Source organism: Lactuca saligna, chromosome 5 (assembly GCF_052625555.1).
Source record: "Lactuca saligna cultivar CGN05327 chromosome 5, ASM5262555v1, whole genome shotgun sequence".
Lineage (NCBI taxonomy): Eukaryota > Viridiplantae > Streptophyta > Magnoliopsida > Asterales > Asteraceae > Lactuca > Lactuca saligna.
Window position 1 is genome coordinate 162,756,976 of NC_136421.1, and position 21,977 is coordinate 162,778,952.

The 21,977-nt window shown below is 37.1% G+C and overlaps 1 protein-coding gene across 1 annotated transcript; it reads right to left on the reverse strand.

Moving 5' to 3' along the window:
• Positions 1-10,217: 10,217 nt before the first annotated feature.
• Positions 10,218-11,192, reverse strand: LOC145045905 (uncharacterized). Its single transcript, XM_078994195.1, has one exon. The coding sequence runs from the start codon at positions 11,190-11,192 to the stop codon at positions 10,218-10,220; it is 975 nt and encodes a 324-aa protein (XP_078850321.1).
• Positions 11,193-21,977: the final 10,785 nt, after the last annotated feature.

The window sequence follows — 21,977 nt, forward strand, 5'->3', positions numbered from 1 at the left end:
TTCCCTCAACATACCACATACAATACAATCACAAAGCATACATAATGTCGGTCAATTTTGGGATGCCTGAGTTACTCGTTCCGGCTATTCTAGAGTGCCAACTTACCCATGTCAAGCCATTCTGGGGTGCTGACATACACGTGTCAAGCCATTATGGGGTGCTGACCTACTCATGTCAAGCCATTCTGGGGTGCTGACCTACCCGTCAGTCCTGACAACTAAACTATGGGGACTATTTCACCCCTACTGTTACCACAAAATATCATATCACATATCATAATCTGTCTAGCATAGCTGGGTACTAAACTACCCCTCCGGCCCTATCGACCAGTAACCGGGATTATTCCCCCTACTACCACTATCACATAACATCGTTACACTTAAAACATATCAGGTAGTAGCAAATCTAGATGGTTATCACAAAGAAAATCATTTATCATACAACTCCTACTAGTGTGCCGACATTATGGCCTTAGACCCACTTCTACTGGAAAGTAACTCACCTTACACTGTTGAAGTCCCGTAGACTCAACCCCACACTGCTGAAGTCCCGTAGATTCAATCCCAGCTGTTGGATGACAGATTCCAGAAATATCAATATCAAAACATCACCCAATTAATAATTGGGTTTCAACACATAACCATAAATACATACTTGGGTTAAATACTACTTTACCCCTAACATAGCTTTATTCAAGACCAAGGCACAATCCAAAGGCTCAAAAGTCAACGATGAGTCAAAGCCCAACACATGACCTAATTTTACAAATTTAGCCCAAACCTTTACATGGTCTTACCATAAGGGCCAACCATTTATTCGAGTCCAACCTTTGACAGTCTAATGGTCCAATATCATATATTCATTAAGGCCCAATTATGGCCTAATTTTCAAAATTGGGCCCAACTCCTCATATGGTCCTTACCTCAAAGCCCATTAATTGTTCTAATTCATTTGCTTGATCTTGGATGGCCCATTAATAATCCTATCATCAAGGCCCAATAAAAGGACCAACAATAAACCCAAGTGAAGTTAGGGTTTCACATAAAATCACAATTGGGGTTAAGTGTTTCTCACTTAACTCATTAAGGACTTAACCCACTAAGGACTTAATATTGCTTAGATTAATTTATGCCAATGATTATTATTTAATATGTCAAGTTATTAACTAATTTTCATGTGTGTCCTGAAAAATTCTTAAAATTAGGGTTTTATTGACATTAGGGATTTCCAACCCAAATACTAGCCTATTTATCAATTTGCTGGGCTTTTAGGTCAACTAGGTCTTTATTGGGCCTATTAGGCCCACTGGAATATCATTAAGCCCAATAGGGTTTATTAGCTCCATTAAGCCTCATTGGGCCCATTAGGGTTTATTAGCCCCTTTGTCCAAACATCCAAATGAGTCACGATCTAGACAAGGTTCACCGCCACCTGACCCGACGGCCGACAGCGGTAGGAGGCGGCAGCCACCACCCTACATTGGTGGTTTAAGTTTTCTTTTCATTGATACATTTCTAATTACATTTTACAAGACTAAATCTTAAGTAAACACACACCATTCACAAGATAAACACACACATGGAGGCAACCACCACTTCACGATGGTGGCAATGGTAGTTCTCGGTCTTCCAGCTACACTAAACACACATCCACTTACTTCAGGTTAAACTATACACTCCAGCCACCCACCTGGTGGCTCAGGGCGGCGGCAGAGGCACCGGTAAACGGTAGCAACAACGCTAATGGCGGCAACCGCCATGGTTGGCCGCCATAGCGGCTCTTCACGGGTTTCACTGGCCAAAAGATCATTCACAATCGAGCAGCAACCCTTGCCCACCCCCAAGCTTGCATCCCATGAGCTGAAGCACACCAAAGCAACCTCTTTGGGTTGGCGGATGACGTCTGGAACTATGCGACGATGGCGGTTATGACTACATGTAGTACCGGAGATCCAAGAAGAAAGAATGAAGCGAGCAACAGTAACAGCAGCGACAAAGGACGGTGTTCATTCGATCTTCGTCTTCTTCACGGAGGGAAGCAGCGGCAACAGCCCCGGATATTTACAAAATAAATCTCATATTTATACTTTGACCCTTGAATAATCCAACTCATGGCGTTTGGCTTCCCAAAATCAATACCTTGCTATATAATTAAAATTTTAGGGCTACAATTCATTCAATAATTTCGTCTATTTATTTATGAAATAAACGGGGTGTTACAGATTTGGTGAAAGAATACCAAGTGAAAAGTATGGAAAATTTATATGATAGTTGAGATTATATGGGATAAGAATTGTTTCCACAATTAAATAGGTTGTGATGAAAATTTATCCTGGAAAGAATATGTGCCAAATATAAAGTTCCTCGATTTTGAAATATTCTGAGCTTGATCATTATTTATAGGAAGGGGTTAAGCCCGAATCTTAAGACATTAATATTTTGGTGTGGTCGAAGCTATAGGCAGTAATGTATCCCCAATTTAAAGCAATAATCAAGGATATATTGGCCATTTATGTCCTTACCGTTGCTTCTGAATCCTCATTTAGTGCAAGTGCAGATTGACAATTCCACATCTAAGTCAAATTAATTCAAACACAATAAAAGCTCTAATGTGTTCACAAAGTTGGTTGTAGTAAATTGTTAACAAAAGGTATTCATTTGTATTCTTATTATTATTTCTATTGTTTTAATTTATTAATAACTACTTTTGTTCTATTTAGATGAAGGTGTGTCTTTTACCTCATATAAAAATCCAAGTATTTTTGAAGATTACCATACAGAAGTTGAAACTTGACAGTCATAACGAAACCATTTTATGATTATAATTGAATAAATTATAGTTTTTATCATAAACTAATATTCTGAATTTTCATTTTTACCCAAATTAGCAATCACCAAGAACATATGAACAACGAACCATCAAAATGACTGTGTGAATGTGTGAATTTAGGAGATCATATATAGGGTGAACGAAAATCATCAAAGAGATACATCAAGTATTTTAGCTCATAAATTAAAAGGAAAAAGACTATGCTAAATTCTCAAGATGACAAAATCGATCTCATCCCATGTAAACCCACCTTTTTGATCTTTAACAAAGAATCATAAGTGGATAAAAACTATCAATTATAAACTGAACGAGTCATAAAAAAAAAACTACAAACAAATAGTAAACATGGGTCAATAAGTAAAATCATAATCGGGAATGGAAAAAATACCACCTCCATAGTCACCACCATTTTCTAAAGAACATTTTCAATTTACACAAAAGACATAGAAAAAAAACTCCTTCATTCGCAAACACACCATGCCAATATGCTACACATAATGAATCAGACATTGATTATAAAGAAATGGGCAAGACATCACTTAAAAGGGATATATGATTGATAGTTGTGCAACTTGAAGCAAAAGGGTGTGTGACAACCAAACAATTAATTACAAATTCCAAATACACGGATGGTGATTCTCAACAACTTGAAGCAAAAGGGTGTGTGCAATTGTCTATTTAAATCATAGTTAATTCTAGTTAGCATCAAGTATTCAAAACACCAAAACCCCCCATTTTATTTTTATTGTTATTTTACAAGTATTTTTACAAAGAGATTTTTCATAGAGTTAGAAATTGAACCAATCTCCGTGGATTCGATCCCTTTACCACTATACACTATTTTAGTGTGTAACATTTAGGGTTATTATTTGTGTTGGCCTCGACAACCACCAGTTATGCCATGCTATGTTCAGTCAGTTTCCGGACTTCGGTCGGATGCAGGGGGCAAGGCCCCAGTTAGTCCGTACTTCGGTCCGATGCAGGGGACAAGGTCCCAGTCAGTTTCCGAACTTCGGTCTGATGCAGGTGGCAAGGCCCCAGTTAGTCCGGCCTTCGGTCCGATGCAGGGGACAAGGTCCTAGTCAGTTTCCAGACTTCGGTCCAATGCAGGGGGCAAGGCCCCAGTTAGTCCGGACCTCGGTCCGATGCAGTGGGCAAGGCCCAGTATGTGCTTTATATGTTATTGTATGATTTGTGGTAGTTTGGGGGAGCTCACTAAGCTTCGTGCTTACATTTTCAGTTTATGTTATGATTTATGATACGGTTTTTATGAATATGCTTTTAGTAATGTTTTAAAAATAAAATTTTAGTCGTGATTTTTGGGACGTTACATTAAACTTACTTGGCGATACAGATGCACAGAAAAACCGGTTTCACTATTCAAATCGGATCCAATCTGAAACCAGATTGGGTCAAAACTGGTTTTGACCAAACCGGATCGGATCAGATTTAACACTGGACTTTCAATCGGATTGTAATACTATATTCCAAATAAGATTTGATACTGGATCATAAACCGTATTTTCTAAAAATCGGATCCAAATCTGCCCAAAAATCCGCTAAAAACCCACTAAAATCGGTTTAGTCCGGTTTCAAATCAGATTAGAATCAGATTCGGATTTTGGTTGGAATCGGATCGGATTTTGACTGGGACCGAATCGGATTTTTGATGACGTAAGCAAAACCGGATCGGATTCGGATTTGGATCCGGATCGGATTCAGGTTTTGTGCATCTCTACTTGGAGAGCGAAAGCCTTCAAGATCTAGGTTTAAGGAAACATGCGGTGTTGTTGAGTGCATCATAGACATCTCTTTGGCTTTTTCACAGTCGACCAAAAAAATTACATCATTAATGGTGATGCTTGTCTTAGCCATGTTGGTGGCCAGAACTATTTTCCTGATATCGTCTTTAGGCTATCAAATATTAATTTCTATCAAAGATTTGGTGATCCTCTCTGATGTATTTTACTAAAGAGAATGAATGCAAAAAAAAAATCTAGGGGTTCGTTTTCTGATGTAGAAAATTGTGATTTATAGAAATCACTGGTGACTCAATAAAAGAGAGAGAGAGAGAGAGAGAAAGCGAGAGAGAGAGAGAGAGAGAGAGAGAGAGAGAATACCCAAAAATGAACATCCAACGCTACCATCTTATCCATTGATTCCATCTTTTCCAATTTTATTCCCAAAAACAAAAATGGACATCCAACAATCAATCACCAGACAAACCCATGTCTCAATCACACTCGCAAACCACCTCCTCTCCAAGAAATCCCCAAACTCCAACACTCTATTTTCTCCCCTTCCCATCCATGTCGTCCTCAGCCTAGTTGCTGCCGGTTCTAATGACCAAACACTCGATCAGTTGCTATCTTTTCTCAAAACAAAATCCATCGACAACTGCAGCTCGTGTCCTTGATCTTCGCTGATGGTAGCCAAAGTAGTGGCCCTTGTTTATCTTTCGCAAATGACATTTAGGTTAAGCAAACCCTATCTCTTAAGGCTTCTTTCAAATAGGTGGTGGACAATGGCATAATGGTGGGTGAAGGAGGAAGAGAAGGTGAGAAATGGATTGGTATCGTGTTTTTCTTTATAGAGAGAGAGAAAAAAGAGAGAGAGAGACATTAGGTTTGACTCTATAAAATCAAGAAACATGCCTATGTGGTAAAGGGGTAACAGGGTTACACCTTCATTTTGTCAAATGTGACTAAATCAACCCGACAAAAAATAATTTGTTCCCTCAAAAGGCACGTAAAAAACTCTAAAGACCGAAAGAGTAAAATTGAAATACATAGTAGGCTGTTGGGTCATTTTCCCTTTGACAAAAATGTAGATATAGTCCTCGTGACTATTATATTTTTAATATATTTTTTGAAGTATTTTTTATTGTTAAATATAGAAAATTTCCTCACTCTTTGTGTTGTGTGTGTGTGTGTGTGTTTGATCCCGGATACATGCAACATAGAAATTATAGAATTTTAATGATTGTTTGGATCTAATTATAGTAGAATAAAAAAGAAATGTGATGATTTTGTAACATCCCAAATATACACGCCAACAATTTCATTTTTAAATACGTTATTATAAAACCATTAGTATAAATAAAAATCCATAATATCATGTCATGTCAAAACCAAAGTAAAAATAATCAAAACATGTTATCATAAAACAATATCATAGTATAATCCCCAAGATCTCATGTACATAACACCATAGTGTGATGCGCTGCAATCGAGCCGACTTCTTTCCTTTGAAAATGAGGTTCCCGAAACCAAAAGTGAAAACTATAAGCACGAAGCTTAGTGAGTTCCCCCATCATACAACATAACGTACAATCATAAAGCATACATACTGTCAGGTAATTCTGGGTGCCCGACCTACCCGCTCCGGCTATTTTGGGGTGCCGACCTACCCATGTCAAGCCATTCTGGGGTGCTGCATACCCGCATCAAGCCATTCTGGGGTGCTGACCTACCCATGTCAAGCCATTCTGAGGTGCTGACCTACCCATCGGTCCTGAAAATGGAACTCTAGGGACTATTTCACCCCATACTATTACCACATAATATCATATCACATATCATAATCTGTCTAGCATAGCTGGGTACTAAACTACCTCTTCGGCCCTATCGACCGGTAACCGAGGACTATTCCCCCTACTAACACTATCACATAACACAATTACACATAAAACATATAAGGTAGTAGCAAACCTAGATGGTTATCACAAAGACAATCATCTATCATACAACTCCTACTAGTGGGTCGACATTGTGGCCTTAGACCCACTTCTACAGGAAGTTAACTCAGCTCACACTACTGAAGTCCCGTAGACTCAACCCCACACTACTAAAGTCCCACGTACTCAACCTTAACTGCTGGATGACAAATTCCCAAACTGTCAATATCAAAACATCACCTAATTAATAATTAGGTTCCAACACATAACCATAAATACATACTTGGGGTAAATACTACTTTACCCCTAACTTAGCTTTATTCAAGCCTAAGGCCCAATCCAAAGGCCCAAAAGTCAACTATGAGTCAAAGCCCAACACATGGCCCAATTTTCCAAATTGGGCCCAAACCTTTACAAGGTCTTACCATAAGGCCCAACCATTTATTCCAATCCAACCTTTGACATTCTAATGCTCCAATATCATATAGTCATTAAGGCCCAACTATGGCCTAATTTTCCAAATTGGGCCCAACTCTTCATATGGGTCTTACCTCAAAGCCCATTAATTGTTCTAATCCATTTCCTTGATCTTGGATGGCCCATTAATAATCCAATCATCAAGACCCAATAAAAGGACCAACAATAAACCCAAGTGAAGTTAGGGTTTCACATAAAATGACAATTGGGGTTAAGTGTTTCTCACTTAACCCATTAAGGACTTAACCCACTAAGGACTTAACCCACTAAGGACTTAATCTACTAAGGACTTAATCCACTAAGTCCAATATTGCTTAGATTAATTTCTACCAATGATTATTATTTAATATAAAGTTATTAAATAATTTTCATGTGTGTCCCGATAAATTCTCAAAATTAGCATTTTATTGGCATTAGGACTTTCCAACCCAAATACTAGCCCATTTATCAATTTGTTGGGCTTTTAGATCAACTAGGGCTTAATTGGGCCTATTAGGCGCACTAGAATATCATTAAGCCTAATAGGGTTTCTTAGGTCCATTAAGCCTCATTGGGCCCATTAGGGTTTATTAGCTCCTTTATCCAAACATCCAGACGAGTCATAATCCAACAAGGCACACTACCACCCGACATGGTGGCTGGTGGTGGCAGGAGGCGGCAGCCACCACCCTATGGTGGTGGTTTTAGTTTTCTTTTCATTAATCCATTTCTAATTACATTTTACAAGGCTAAATCTCAAGTAAACACACACCCACTCACAAGATAAACACACACATGGCGGTAGCCACCACCGGCAATTCTCGGTCTTCCAGCTACACCAAACACACATCCACTCACTTCAGGTTACACTATACACTCCAGCCACCCACCTGGTGACTCAAGGTTGCGGCAGAGGCACCGAAAAACGACAACAACAGCGTTGACGGCGGCAACCGCCATGGTTGGCCGCCATAGCGGCTATTCACGGGTTTCACTGGCCAAATGAGCCTTCACAATCAAGCAGCAACAACAGCCAACCCCCAAGCTTGCGACCCACGAGCTGAAGCACACCAAAGTAACTTCTTTGGGTTGGCGGATGACGACTGGAACTAAGCGACGGCGATGGTTATGACTACATGTCGCACCGGAGATCCAAGAAGAAAGAATGAAGTGAGCAACAGTAGCAACAGCGACAAAGGAGGGCGTTCGTTCCACCTTCGTCTTCTTTAAGGAGGGAAGCAGCGGCAACAGCCCCGGATCATTCCAGGCCTTGCATCGTCAGTTCACAACTTATCCCCGGTGAGCAATGATTCTTCATTATCTGCTAATTACTTTTCCGGCAACGAGATTGTAGTGGCGGTGATCGAACTCGACTAGGCGGCAGCCAGTGATGGGAGATACAAGGTTGGCGGCTATATACACAACTAGGGTTAGGGTTACACAGTGGGTTATGTACCCATCACCAATCTAACTTATTTCCATAATGTCATAACTAGTCCCTGCTGAATGAATTCTTTCCAAATATGATCCAAAATTTACCATTCGAACCCTGCCTCCTGAATCCTTTACAAATGAAGTTCGAATTTTACCTTTTTAACCCCAGCCAACCAAAAACCCTTCAACTTAAGTCCTCAAAGTTACCATGCAACCCCTCCTCTATAATTATTTTCAATAAGGTCCATAATTAACTCTTTAGCCCCTGTTTTCATAAATCCTTTCATATTAGGTCTAAAACTTACCAACCATCCCCCCTATCTTCTAAAATATTTACAAAATAAATCTCATATTTATACTTTGACCCTCGAATAATCCAACTCATGGCGTTTGGCTTCCCAAAATCAATACCTTGCTATATAATTAAAATTTTAGGGCTACAATTCATTCAGTAATTTCGTCTATTTATTTATGAAATAAATAGGGTGTGACGGATTTGGTGAAGGAATACCAAGTGAAAAGTATGGAAAATTTATATGATAGTGGAGATTATATGGGATAAGAATTAGATTCCACAATTGAATAGGTTGTGATGAAAATTTATCCTGGAAGAGTATGTGCCAAATATAAGGTTCCTTGGTTTTGAAATATTATGAGCTTGATCATTATTTAGAGGAAGGGGTTAAGCCCGAATCTTAAGACATTAATATTTTGGTGTGGTCGAAGCTATAGGCAATAATGTATCCCCAATTTAAAGCAATAACCGAGGATATATTGGCCATTTATGTGCTTACCGTTGCTTCTGAATCCTCATTTAGTGCAAGTGCATATAGACAATTCCACATCTAAGTCAACTTAATTCAAACACAATAAAAGCTCTAACGTGTTCACAAAGTTGGTTGTAGTAAATTGTTAACAAAAGGTATTCATTTGTTTTCTTATTATTATTTCTAATGTTTTTAATTTATTAATAACTATTTTTGCTCTATTTAGATGAAGGTGTGTCTTTTACCTCATATAAAAATCCAAGTATTTTTGAAGATTACGATACAGAAGTTGAAACTTGACAATCATAACGTAACCATTTTTACAATTATAATTGAATAAATTATAGTTTTTATCATGAACGAATATTCTGAATTTTCATTTTTACCCAAATTAACAATCACCAAGAACATATGAACAACGAACCATCAAAATGACTGTGTGAATGTTTGAATTTAGGAGATCATATATAGGGTGAACGAAACTCATCAAAGAGATACATCAAGTAATTTAGCTCATAATTTAAAAGGAAAAAGACTACGCTAAATTCTCAAGATGACAAAATCGATCTCATCCAATGTAAACCCACCTTTTTGATCTTTAACAAATAATCATAACCGGATAAAAACTATCAATTATAAACTGAACGAGTCATTAAAAAAACTACACACAAATAGTAAACATAGGTCAATAAGTAAAATCATAATCGGGAATGGAAAAAATACCACCACCATAGTCACCATCATTTTCTCAAGAACATTTTCAATTTACACACACACAAAAAAAAAAAAAAAAAAAAAAAAAACTCCTTCGTACGCAAACACACCATGCCAATATGCTACACATAATGAATAGACATCGATTATAAAGAAAAGGGCAAGACATCACATAAAAGGGATATATGATTGATAGAACTTGCAAAGCAAAAGGGTGTGTGGCAACCAAACAATTAATTGCAAATTCCAAATACACGGATGGTGATTCTCAACATCTGAAAATATAAAAAAACAAAAACAAGAGTGCTAAAAACCTGCCTATTTCCTTTTATCAGTAACGTCATGACTGAGGGTCAACCAACGACTCCCGTATAATAGCAGGAATAGGCCCGGTGTCGATATTATAAAATTCATATTCATCTCTTGTCTCTTCAAACGGCAGCCATTTCATTTTGCCAAAATCCACTTCATGAACATTGTACGAATCTCTGAAATAGGTTTCCATCAGAGTCAGATTTTCACCCAAACTTACAAACTTCGGTTTCAAGAAGTTTTGGTTCAGAAAATCCTTGGTTTCAAGCAACCTCAGTTTGGGCTTTGGATTGAGTCTCATTTCACTTAAATGTCCTACTTCCCAAGAATAATGATCAATAGAGTGTAAGGTATGTATCTTCCCCTTGAAAGCATGTATATCAAAGATGTTGGAACTGGAAGACACATGATTCCATTTTCCTTCACCCGCTATAGAAAACCATATTTGACAAGTGCATCTCTTTGAGATAAAAAACACCCATTTACATGCTGAAGATGAGAAAACAAGGATAGCACTAACTCTTGATTCACCGCTATAGACATACGTGGGGACACGAGGGAAATGAAGCTCATGTCCTGTGATAGGATTCACAAGCAAAAAGTCCCTGGTTTCCGACCCATACAAGATAAAGTAACCACATATTAATCCAACATAGATCCTTCTTTTAGAATGGGGAATTATAGATTTGAATTTTCTTCCTCCAAATTCCTCTAGGCAGTACTCTTTCTCATTACCACGTGTAGATATCCGCATTAACATGGGTGGTTTGGATGCCATAATCCTTTTCTTGTTAGAGAGTGAGACTGACCTCCATGACTTGCAAACACTACTAAATGCAAGAAAATCAACAACTCCAAGTTGCATCATAACTAATAGAAGCATATCATGGTTAAGATCTGACCAAGGTGCTGCTGCATTACTGTTGTCACAAGTCTTGATCATGTTACTGCTTGATGCATCATCATGATTCTTGTTTCTAGTCATAATACTTGTATTAGCCATTCCTACACTTGCCACAGTAAAATAAACATTTCAGAACATGGTAATTAAAAAGTCCACATAACGTATACAACTTACAAGAGTTGCACACATATATACAAGTACTTATTGTATTAAAAGAACGTCGGGACAAAATACTAAGCTAAGATACCTATTTCATGAATGCATTGTTGAGATAAGTACATGTCAAATTTTAACTAGAAAAACCCAAACTATAAGAAAAATATAAAAAAAATAATAACATATAAATAAATAACCTAATATAATGCAAACATAAAAGCTAACAAATCAGCATCATATAAAACTAAATTTTACCAATTCCAAGTTTATAAGTAAAGAGGACACAACTGCTCTCAAATATGTATATGAACAATTTGCAGATAAAAAAATTTTAGGGTTTGGTAGAGGAAATTGAAAGTAGAGTACTGATAATAAAGATTATGGCTCTGCCGCACTGGTCACGAGTTAATACGAGAAAAAGGATATGTATGCATTAACATCTATATTCTCTCAAATCACGTATAAACACACACGCACAAAATCTTCATGTACAAATAATTTACCTGATCGTGTATGAATGTTGTGCCGAGGGAGAGTGATTGAATAATTAACAGGAGACTGGTTCAATCAGGATTGGCACGTCTTGGGGGTTTATTATAGATCCAGATTATTTGTGTAAAAAGTAAAAACTGAAAACCCCTGCAGAGTTTCCTAAGTTGCCGAGTATACCAAAGAAAAAATTATAAAAAATAAATTATGGAAACTACCAAAATAGCAACCGAGAGGGAATACATAGTTTACTAAAGATCGCCTACTTTTTCGGTCCAAACTTATACTTTGGGGTTTTGTATAATTTTTATTTTTAATTTTTATTACAAAACCGTGGTATGCTCTTGCTAAGCTAGGGTTTTTAGAAAGTAGATTTTTCAAAACCTACCATTTTAAACCCAAAAAATATGGTTTTGTATTGTTGTTTTGTTTTTTTATATTTTTTATAGTTAACTAGTATTTGGTATAAGTTGACAACTATGTTGGTTTCAACTACTATATCATACATATTTTTACTAGTACATATATATATATATATATATATATATATATATATATATATATATATATATATATATATATATATGGCCACAAGGATATCAATAATGTTTTATTATGGTATGGAATTTACATGACCATCACAATCACTGAATTTGTTTATTTGGAGAAAACTAAGATAGATATTCCCGATGAATAAAAAGATAGGTTGTCATATCAACACCATGTGTAACTGTATTATTGTGTTATTGTTGATGATTATGATATTAGAAAGTTTATTAATGTAATCAATATCGTTGGAGGTAAATTTGTGTCTATGCATGTCGTCGTGTATGTGGTGGTTGAAGAAGGTGATGGGGCTAAAGAAGTCGTGGATAGAGGAAAAACATCTACATCTAATGTATTCAGTAGAAAAGAGAGCAACAACCCAATATGTAATTTTATAACTCCACATATACATCAATATCATAGTGTTGTTGAAAATGTAAATATTGTGCCACAACCGATTATGCACGTGGAACCGTTGAATTATAGTATATCTGTGATGATGCTCTTAATACATATCTTAGTGATGTATGTGCACATGGTTAATTTGACCAAAACCACAAGGCATGGTTAATCGATTCGGTAATGAAACCGGGTTTCAAAAAATTCAGTTTCTGAATGGTGGTGAACTACAAGGAGATGGGGATTTTGTGGATTGTGATAAGTTAGATATATTATACCTAGGGAGTGATTCTAACGGAGAAGAATCAGATGATGAGCCTAAACTTATGATTTCAGATACCATGTTTCAAGGTATGAACCCAATGCCTTCGTTTCTTGTCAATGATGATGCCGATATTCCTTAGAGGTTAGACATAAGTCACAAGATCAAGGTTGTAGACATGTTGATTCGAGATTCACATCGATTGGTCGGTTCACAAGATTGGGTAGTGTAAGGTGTGAGAGTGTTCTTGTGTTTCTCCGGTTCTTTAGTTTAAGTGAGTTTCTCACTATGCAACATATCCAATTATATATCATTTTCATGATAGGATAGAGGTGTTGTTAAGGTGCAAGTAATCTACTTGACTAGGATAACTCCTCGTTATGTATATGTAGTTAGAACACTTGGTGTTTAGTATGCTAGAGTTGTCATGTTTTGCCTGATGGTCGTACGATACTGCTAGGAGTTATGCTTGGTTAGGGTTACTGGGAAAGGCCGGTCATCAATATTATGTATGATTGACCAATGAAGGACTTAATTGAGATGTGGTCAATGGTAGGGTAACTAGGGAAGGCTAGTTGCCAAGAATATGTAATGTGCTAGTATATATTGTGTGTTTATGTTACATGATTAGGTGGAAAGGATTTTGGTTCTATGTAGTTTAAGTTGAATAATCTGAGAACCCTTGGTCAAATGTTTTCTATCGTTGTTCTTGTTTGTTTGTTCAATATCGGGTGGATCATCTCTTTGACTATATATCTGATCTCTGAGTCTATATGACTTTTTGTAATATATGAAAGACCAGGATTCGGCTCATGTCAATTGCATGAAAGACCATGGCATTTGTATGAAAACACCATGGCAGGAAGACCTTTGGAGGACCAAGGAAAATTGTAATAGTCCGTGGAAGGTATTATTGTGCTCGTATGAAAACACCATGCCAGGAAAACCATTGGAGGACCATTGCATGCATGTGACGGGTTCAGTGGAGTGTTGCGAAGTAGCATGGGAGTCTTGAAATAGTCCTTGGAATAGGTATGTATAGGTGTGGAAGGTATTATTGTGCTCGTACTACTCAAACCACATGATCCATACTTGGGCCAAGGGTGTTTCATGAATACCAGGAAACTTGTAGGTGGGTATACCTTCTGTGACTGTTCACAGTGCATTGATTTTTATGTGTTCCCATTATCTTTCAGATTCAAGATGGAGACCTTTCGTGTTAGGGATGAAAGTTTGGGTGAGAGGGATGTATTCGATGTCATAGCTGCAGAGATTTCCTGGTTTGACTAAGTCTATCAAGATGAGTTGATTTCTATGATGGATGAGCACCTTAGGGTTCGTCAGGTTGATTTGGAGGCCGTTCGACTCAGGGCTCGTGAGGTTACGTTCAGGGATTTTGACGGTTGTGGTGCTCTTCATTTCTTTAGGAGGATGGAGCCTATCATCAATATACTTTGGATTATAGGTGTGGAGAGTGTCATTCGTGCTAGCATTTGTTCGATGGAGGCCAAGGTCAGAATTGTTGAATGCCTTCTACATGAAGGAGTTAGGGACCGGTAGTGCAACGTTGTGCATGGCCTAGAACTAGATACGGTCGATTCCATGTCATGGAAGGATTGTATCACCATATTCAAGAGAGATTTTATATCGAGGATTGAGGTTCAGAAATTGGCCTAAGAGTTTTAACACTTAAGCAGACTAGGGAGTCGATGCTAAGATCACCTCCAAGTTTAGAGAGAGTGTGTTGTTTTGTCCTCAGTATGCGGCTTCATAGGAGAAGAGGTTGGATCGCTACCTTGACATGGTAAGAATGGTGATCCGGGAGCACATGAGTATCTCGAGTCATAAGACTCTTTCCAGTTTGCGATGATACAGTTGAAAACTCTATATATTTACATAAGGAATGTTTTTTTATTTAGGGTTAATATCAATGGGATTGTTCAATGTTACTTTAGTATATACTATTAAGTTTCTCATTTGTTTTACGAAACAACAATGATTCACCATGTATTAAGTACAACATGTTTATACAATTTAAGATAACCAAACTTTTGGAAACATTTTTATTGTATATTTGATAATATAATTTGAATGATTACATAGTTTAATAATAAATTTTTGAATGTTTTTGAATCATATCATACCGAATCTTATTATTCTGGATCATAACAATTTTTGGATAGTAACATGTTTTGGATAATAAAAATTTGGTTCATAACATCTTTTGGAACATAGTATTTTGGATTATAACATGTTTTAGATGATTTGTTTAACAACCATTATGTCTTGGATTATAATATATTTTGAATCATTAAAAAGTTTTGATTCAAAAAATCGTTATCGTTCAAATTAAAAAAATCGAAATATAAAAAAAATATATGTCCTAAATGATCTCTATTTATTAGAGAATTATGTTTTACGAATTATGGTAATTTTAGTTTGAGTAAATCTTACTGTAGACCAACCAACTTATTGATTTTGGTTTAAATGATCCCTAAACTTAATTTTTTGTTTTCTAGGGTCACAAAGTGGGTGCTGACCAGTTTAAATGGTCCCCTTCACAGTTGAAAACCGGTTGTTTATGCTACATATACATTTGAAGCTCATGTGTCACCCACATCAGCATTATAATTTCAGGTTTCCTTGATGACAATGATTTTTTCACTAACAAAAAAAATAAAACTAAAATTCCGCTTACATACTCATCCATCTTCTTCTTCTTCTTTTTCGTCTTCCATAAAGCTTTTTTTTGCTCCTCATTCACGTAATCCAACCACCCATCTTCCTCAAACAACTTAAGATTGGAACCTCATCTGGACTACGTCGGAACTACAGGTGCACTCTATAACTATAAGTTTTGATTTTTTTTGGGTTTTGTCGGTAGTCCATTACATCAACCCTACCATTTCAAGTGATTATTCGGTGATTGTTCAGGGCCCGATCTGAAAAACAAATCTCGGTGGTGGGTATGGAGATGGAGACTTTGGGGGATCAAACTAGAGAATCGATTCAATGAGTATCAACATTTTAACCTCTTACATTGAATGAAATGGGTATCAACTCTCAAGCGAGATCAACGAGTCCTTCCATTCTTGAGATTACAACCATTTCGACGACTACAATTTCTTCTTCGATGCAACCTGATGCATCAGTCGATATACTTTCCTTCATGATCACCGTATTTTCATGTGGATACCCATTATTAATAGCAACTTCTTCTCTCATCTGAAGAAGTTCAACATGAAATGGATGCACCATTGGTTTCTACTTATCATGATTCTATGAGACCTTTTCACTTTGAGAATTCATCATCATCATTTCATTAAACCTAGTCGAATTAGAAACCTAAAAAATCTAAGAATCGGATGTTCAAAATCAGTAATGATCGCTTCAAAGTTTCGGCACTATGTATGAATTGGAGATGCCCACTTCGAATACCCACACCAAATTGATGATAGATTGCGATTCTAAATCAGTGATGATCGCTTCAAAGTTTCATCTTTATGTATGACATGGAGACGCCCACTTCGAATACTCATACCAAATTGACGGTACATCACTTGAATAAGAAATGTTGATCACAAATTTTGTAGATAGGGTGTTTAAAGTTGATAAATAAGAGTGTATGTAATATTTATGGAGAGAGATAGAGAGAGAGAAAGAGATAGAGAGAGAGAGAGAGAGAGAGTTCCCTTTTTATTACTCAAAGAATAAAAATGCCATATAATCCAAATTTAACCGGTGAAACCAGGAAAAATGAAATTCAATATCTTTTTTAAGGACCTATACTACCAAAAAAATATGTAAGAGACTTTTTAAAACAAAACCAGAAAGTTGGATGGACTACGATGATATTTACCCTTTTAGTTTTTTTCTTCTAGTATTGTGAAACATGGTATATGGTTGGAAAGAAATATATTTATGATTGTTGATTTTGATTCGTTATGAAAAAACAAATCTAATGATTTCATAATATTATCTCATTAAAATGTACACAAAAAAGATGATAATAAAAGCATTAACAAGACATGTTTTGGAAAATTTAGTTGACCAAAACCTCTTGGTGGTTGTTGCTACTCAAGAAAATTTAGTTAACCGAGTTAGGAAGCATCAAATGCTTGTTGTCTGGATTAGATTTGGAAGTAATAGAAAAGAACCCAGTCGCATTCGTTTTCTCCGCCGTTGACGGCGGTTTGTGGAGACAATGATGTCATCGTGTACTGCGATGTGGCGTTCCGATCTTGAACCGACATCTTGAGATGGCGGAAGTGTTTGCTTAGGCACTTCAAACTCTTAACGATTATGAGGTTTGATACTGGTGGTGGCGGCTTAGAGCTGAGAGAGAGAGAGAGAGAGAGAGAGAGAGAGAGAGAGAGAGAGAGAGAGAGAGAGAGAGAGAGAGAGAGAGAGAGAGAGAGAGAGAGAGAGAGAGAGAGAGAGAGAGAGAGAGAGAGAGAGAGAGAGACGAACTGTTTAAAGGATAATTAGGGCTTTTTGGTAGAGGCTTTTAGAAGAAAAAGAAGGAGATGTATCGGCGGGCCATTTAATTTTTTGGTATTTCATTTCCCCCCTAAGAGAACGCGCCTTCCTAAAGAAAAATATAAAGCGATAGTTTTAGACGACACGCTTTTTTATGATAGGTGCCCTTGTTTATCTTACGCAAATGGCATTTGGGTTAAGCAAACCCTTTCTCTTAAGGATTCTTTCAAACAGGTGGTGGACGATGGCATAATGGTTGGTCAAGGAGGAAGAGAATAGGGATGAGCATATGACCTGTTGGACCCGGACTGGACCCGAAAAAAACCGGGACCGAACCCTGACCGGACCGGATATACATATTAATGGGCCGGTTTTCGGGTTTTGTTTTTACCACTAATCGGCTTTCGGGTTTATACCGGACCGTACCCGGAATACGGGATTTAACCCGGACCGGACCAAAATTTTTTTTCTCCTTCAAATATATAGATAAGGATATTGAATTATTAGTTAATGTTATATATAGCATTATGTATAAAACTTGATGTTTTTATTGTAATATTATTTATAATCTTGATCAACGCTTTGTTCCTATCACTTTACAAGAAAAAATGTATCAAGCATGCTATTTTTTGTTTAAACATGCAAAAAAAAAATTATAAAAACATGCAAAAATTTTTATAAAAACGTGCAGTTTTTTATAAATAATGTTGTTTTTTGTTGTTTTTTACACAAAAAAGCTGTTAAAATGCACTTTTTTTTATTAACAATGTTGTTTCTTTTTTGTTAAAACATGCATTTTTTTTTTATAAAAAGTGTAGTTTTTGTGCCAAATAGTGTAATTTTTATTTGTTCCAAATGTTAATAAGGTTAGTATTTTTTTTGTGGACACCTCATTTGCATGTGATCTAAGTAAAGTCCCACATTGTACCAATTTCAAAGCCTAGTTCGGTCCAAAACCCGAAACCCGGTTTAGTACCCGAGACCGGACCGGACCGGACCGGACCGAACCCGAACCCGATACATCCAAAAACGGTCCAGTTTTCGGGCAAGAAAATTCACGATTTTTGGTCTTCGGGTTTTCGGTCTTCAGGTCGGTCTAGTCCGGGTGTGGCCCGTTGCTCATCCCTAGAATAGAATGTGAGAAATGGATAGGTCTCGTGTTTTCCTTTGGGGGGAGAGAGAGAGAGAGAGAGAGAGAGAGAGAGATAATAGGTTTGACTCTGTAAAATCAAGAAACATGCCTATGTGGTAAAGGGTTAATAGTGTTACACCTTCATTTTGTCAAATGTGACTAAATCAACCTGAAAAAAAACAATTTGTTCCCTTAAAAGGCATGTAAAAAACTTTAAAGACCGAATGAGTTAAATTGAAATACATAGTAGGGCTGCTGGGTCATTTTACGTATGACAAAAATGTAGATATAGTCCTTGTGACTATTATATTTTTAATATATTTTTTTTAAGTATTTATTATTATTAAATATAGAAAATTGCCTCACTCTGTGTGTGTGTGTGTTTATCCCTGATACATACCCAAAATACAAGCCAAAAATTTCATTTTTAAATACATTATTATAAAACCATCAGTATAAATAAACATCCATAATATCATGTCATGTCAAAACCAAAGTAAAAATAATCAAAACATGTTATCATAAAACAATATCAGAGTATAATCCCCATGATCTCAAGTGCGAAAAACCATAGTGTAATACATTGCGATCGAGCCGGCTACTTTCCTTTGAAAACGTGGTTCCTGAAACCAAAACTGAAAACTATAAGCACGAAGCTTAGTGAGTTCCCTCAACATACCACATACAATACAATCACAAAGCATACATAATGTCGGTCAATTTTGGGATGCCTGAGTTACTCGTTCCGGCTATTCTAGAGTGCCAACTTACCCATGTCAAGCCATTCTGGGGTGCTGACATACACGTGTCAAGCCATTATGGGGTGCTGACCTACTCATGTCAAGCCATTCTGGGGTGCTGACCTACCCGTCAGTCCTGACAACTAAACTATGGGGACTATTTCACCCCTACTGTTACCACAAAATATCATATCACATATCATAATCTGTCTAGCATAGCTGGGTACTAAACTACCCCTCCGGCCCTATCGACCAGTAACCGGGATTATTCCCCCTACTACCACTATCACATAACATCGTTACACTTAAAACATATCAGGTAGTAGCAAATCTAGATGGTTATCACAAAGAAAATCATTTATCATACAACTCCTACTAGTGTGCCGACATTATGGCCTTAGACCCACTTCTACTGGAAAGTAACTCACCTTACACTGTTGAAGTCCCGTAGACTCAACCCCACACTGCTGAAGTCCCGTAGATTCAATCCCAGCTGTTGGATGACAGATTCCAGAAATATCAATATCAAAACATCACCCAATTAATAATTGGGTTTCAACACATAACCATAAATACATACTTGGGTTAAATACTACTTTACCCCTAACATAGCTTTATTCAAGACCAAGGCACAATCCAAAGGCTCAAAAGTCAACGATGAGTCAAAGCCCAACACATGACCTAATTTTACAAATTTAGCCCAAACCTTTACATGGTCTTACCATAAGGGCCAACCATTTATTCGAGTCCAACCTTTGACAGTCTAATGGTCCAATATCATATATTCATTAAGGCCCAATTATGGCCTAATTTTCAAAATTGGGCCCAACTCCTCATATGGTCCTTACCTCAAAGCCCATTAATTGTTCTAATTCATTTGCTTGATCTTGGATGGCCCATTAATAATCCTATCATCAAGGCCCAATAAAAGGACCAACAATAAACCCAAGTGAAGTTAGGGTTTCACATAAAATCACAATTGGGGTTAAGTGTTTCTCACTTAACTCATTAAGGACTTAACCCACTAAGGACTTAATATTGCTTAGATTAATTTATGCCAATGATTATTATTTAATATGTCAAGTTATTAACTAATTTTCATGTGTGTCCTGAAAAATTCTTAAAATTAGGGTTTTATTGACATTAGGGATTTCCAACCCAAATACTAGCCTATTTATCAATTTGCTGGGCTTTTAGGTCAACTAGGTCTTTATTGGGCCTATTAGGCCCACTGGAATATCATTAAGCCCAATAGGGTTTATTAGCTCCATTAAGCCTCATTGGGCCCATTAGGGTTTATTAGCCCCTTTGTCCAAACATCCAAATGAGTCACGATCTAGACAAGGTTCACCGCCACCTGACCCGACGGCCGACAGCGGTAGGAGGCGGCAGCCACCACCCTACATTGGTGGTTTAAGTTTTCTTTTCATTGATACATTTCTAATTACATTTTACAAGACTAAATCTTAAGTAAACACACACCATTCACAAGATAAACACACACATGGAGGCAACCACCACTTCACGATGGTGGCAATGGTAGTTCTCGGTCTTCCAGCTACACTAAACACACATCCACTTACTTCAGGTTAAACTATACACTCCAGCCACCCACCTGGTGGCTCAGGGCGGCGGCAGAGGCACCGGTAAACGGTAGCAACAACGCTAATGGCGGCAACCGCCATGGTTGGCCGCCATAGCGGCTCTTCACGGGTTTCACTGGCCAAAAGATCATTCACAATCGAGCAGCAACCCTTGCCCACCCCCAAGCTTGCATCCCATGAGCTGAAGCACACCAAAGCAACCTCTTTGGGTTGGCGGATGACGTCTGGAACTATGCGACGATGGCGGTTATGACTACATGTAGTACCGGAGATCCAAGAAGAAAGAATGAAGCGAGCAACAGTAACAGCAGCGACAAAGGACGGTGTTCATTCGATCTTCGTCTTCTTCACGGAGGGAAGCAGCGGCAACAGCCCCGGATATTTACAAAATAAATCTCATATTTATACTTTGACCCTTGAATAATCCAACTCATGGCGTTTGGCTTCCCAAAATCAATACCTTGCTATATAATTAAAATTTTAGGGCTACAATTCATTCAATAATTTCGTCTATTTATTTATGAAATAAACGGGGTGTTACAGATTTGGTGAAAGAATACCAAGTGAAAAGTATGGAAAATTTATATGATAGTTGAGATTATATGGGATAAGAATTGTTTCCACAATTAAATAGGTTGTGATGAAAATTTATCCTGGAAAGAATATGTGCCAAATATAAAGTTCCTCGATTTTGAAATATTCTGAGCTTGATCATTATTTATAGGAAGGGGTTAAGCCCGAATCTTAAGACATTAATATTTTGGTGTGGTCGAAGCTATAGGCAGTAATGTATCCCCAATTTAAAGCAATAATCAAGGATATATTGGCCATTTATGTCCTTACCGTTGCTTCTGAATCCTCATTTAGTGCAAGTGCAGATTGACAATTCCACATCTAAGTCAAATTAATTCAAACACAATAAAAGCTCTAATGTGTTCACAAAGTTGGTTGTAGTAAATTGTTAACAAAAGGTATTCATTTGTATTCTTATTATTATTTCTATTGTTTTAATTTATTAATAACTACTTTTGTTCTATTTAGATGAAGGTGTGTCTTTTACCTCATATAAAAATCCAA

Bases quoted from the DNA above. Each gene is read 5' to 3' on its own strand.
- LOC145045905 (XM_078994195.1), bottom strand. From the start codon at position 11,192: ATGGCTAATACAAGTATTATGACTAGAAACAAGAATCATGATGATGCA.